Consider the following 1,864-nt stretch of genomic DNA (forward strand, 5'->3'; position numbering starts at 1 on the left):
TAAGGTATTCTGATTGGTGGAGGTCAGTACAACCATGTATGTTGTTCCTGTTCTGGTTTCCATCCTTCTCTTTATAGAATGCATCGTCGAATGTTTCACCAGCACTTCCAGCCTCGTGCACTTCCGGCGTACTATCCTGTGCAGATGAAAGCGACGTTGGTTTTGCTACAACAGCTGCATAAATCTCCCGACGCTTTTGTTCACCATATTCGCCAGTGAGCTGGGTGTACCCGATAGCCTGTTCTAAGAAACTGACGGCCTTCTAGCCATGCAGGCTCTGTCATCATGAAAATCGTCTACGGATATGATGTGGATCCGAACGGTGATCGATTTGTGGAGTTGGTGGATCGTGCGATGGAAAGCATTCGCATCGTTGCGAACGTCGGAGCCTTTTTCGTTGACTTCATCCCTATTTTGAAATATCTTCCACGTGAGTGTTCTTTACTTTCCTGCTCAGGCTGGTAATGTAGGCACTGTGAAGGTTGGTTGCCTGGCGCAGGTTTTATTAGGCGAGCGCAAGCCTGGAGAAAAGACGTCGACGACATGTTAGAAGAACCATTTGAATACACAAGAGAATCCATGGTATGTCTTCACTTACTCTTTCATTGATATCGGTCTGGTTAAGTCTTGCTCCAGGCGAAGGGCCTTGTACCCCCTTCATTCGTCTCTGAAAATCTAACAAAAATGCAAAAGACCGAGGTGGCAGACACCCCAACGCACCTTGAAATCATACGGAACACAGCTGCGGTTGCCTTTGCTGGTAAGTGTTTCTCGGCGCTCGCTGAAGATCTGATCTCATGTTTTAATTAGCGGGAGCTGACACGGTAGGTTTTCACCCTTGTGTATCGTTCAGAGTCTCCGAACCGTCCAAAGACCGTGATCGTCGTCCTTTCCACGATGCTTGCATTTCTTCTTTATCCCGAGGTACAAGCCAAAGCCCAAGCCGAATTGGACGCCGTGGTTGGTCATGGCACCCGCTTGCCGAATTTCGATGACCGTCCGCAACTGCCCTATATTGACGCTATCGTGTTGGAAGCTATGAGATGGAACTCTGTTGTTCCACTGGGTATGTGCTCTCAGATCTACGAGCACACTTGACTTGATAAATTCCATTTAGGCGTTGCTCATCGTACCATGAAAGAGGATGTTTACAGAGGTTACTACATTCCTGCAGGTACGTTCCAAATACATTTTTTCTTCTCGGTTTATGATTATGTGCCCTTTGTAGGCGCGATCATCATTGGAAACGCTTGGTCAGTCACCAGTCAATGTATGACCCAGCCTCGGATTGACAGACGATGTAGGGCCATGCTTCACGACGAAAAAGATTATCCCAACCCTCTGGTGTTCGACCCCGGCCGGTTCATCCCTCGAGACGGGAAGGAACGCCAACCTGAACCCACAGTGGCGTTTGGTTTTGGAAGACGGTAAGCGTTGTGTGATGTATCTATGTCGACCACTCTTGACGGTATTCTTCCAGCATCTGTCCTGGCCGTTATATCGCTTTGAACACTGCCTGGATTGCTATCGCGTCCATGGTTTCGACTTTGTCATTCACGAAGGCCGTGGATTCTGAAGGTCGAGTTGTTGAACCAAGCGAAACCTTTACGAGCGCTTCTTTGAGGTAAGGCTTCCGTATTGGATGTTCGGTGCCGTATTTTTTAATTCTACGTGTAGCTTTCCCGTTCCTTTCAAATGCACGATCAAGGCGCGTTCTCCTCAGACACAGGCGTTGTTAGATTAGGACGGGTTGTACCCATTTTGGAGGAACTGCTTTGGTTAGAAGTCTGATTTACGATCTTGGCTATGAAAGTGTACGATAAGAATTCGGTATCCCTCAACTTGTAATGTTGCTATTCACTCT

General features: G+C 47.7%; 1 protein-coding gene across 1 annotated transcript; it reads left to right on the plus strand.

Annotated features, from left to right (window-relative positions):
- Positions 1–90: 90 nt before the first annotated feature.
- BT62DRAFT_1081824 (cytochrome P450) lies at positions 91–1,744 on the plus strand (the record flags this gene model as incomplete). The annotated part of the gene is made up of 10 exons (XM_043179720.1): positions 91–215; positions 267–430; positions 482–582; positions 637–760; positions 811–824; positions 874–1,066; positions 1,118–1,253; positions 1,305–1,427; positions 1,481–1,624; positions 1,678–1,744. 10 exons carry the CDS (start codon positions 91–93, stop codon positions 1,742–1,744), a joined length of 1,191 nt encoding a protein of 396 aa, XP_043032545.1.
- Positions 1,745–1,864: the final 120 nt, after the last annotated feature.

Source organism: Guyanagaster necrorhizus, assembly GCF_019112545.1.
Source record: "Guyanagaster necrorhizus MCA 3950 unplaced genomic scaffold BT62scaffold_149, whole genome shotgun sequence".
NCBI classification, from domain to species: domain Eukaryota; kingdom Fungi; phylum Basidiomycota; class Agaricomycetes; order Agaricales; family Physalacriaceae; genus Guyanagaster; species Guyanagaster necrorhizus.